Below are 276 nucleotides of genomic sequence, written 5' to 3' on the forward strand. Positions count from 1 at the left end.
ATCTTTTCACTCTCCCAGAACGTGACAAAGATCGTGACAGCCTCGTTCCTGGTGCTGCCGCCGCTGTCCTGCCTGATGGTTGACCTCGGCGACAACTCCTCGCAAGTCACCTTCGGATACGAGTCGATGTGCAAGGAAAGATACCCAGACTCTATTTACAAGGATATATTCAGCAATCCTCTCGATATTGAACACGTATACAGGTAGGTGCTCCAGACGCTGTTCTGCTCATGTATATCTTTCTCCTCTTCTTTGTTATTCCAAGTTACACGCTAG

The 276-nt window shown here is 48.2% G+C and overlaps 1 protein-coding gene across 1 annotated transcript in view; it reads left to right on the plus strand.

Annotated features, from left to right (window-relative positions):
* The window catches only part of LOC119585936, a 9,943-nt gene that overhangs the window by 6,159 nt on the left and 3,508 nt on the right, over window positions 1–276 (plus strand). The window contains exon 5 of the mRNA XM_037934652.1: window positions 19–203. Within this exon, the coding sequence (XP_037790580.1) occupies window positions 19–203 (185 nt within the window). The remainder of the gene's footprint in view (window positions 1–18; window positions 204–276) is intronic.

This window comes from Penaeus monodon, chromosome 20 (genome assembly GCF_015228065.2).
Source record: "Penaeus monodon isolate SGIC_2016 chromosome 20, NSTDA_Pmon_1, whole genome shotgun sequence".
Classification (NCBI taxonomy): Eukaryota; Metazoa; Arthropoda; class Malacostraca; order Decapoda; family Penaeidae; genus Penaeus; species Penaeus monodon.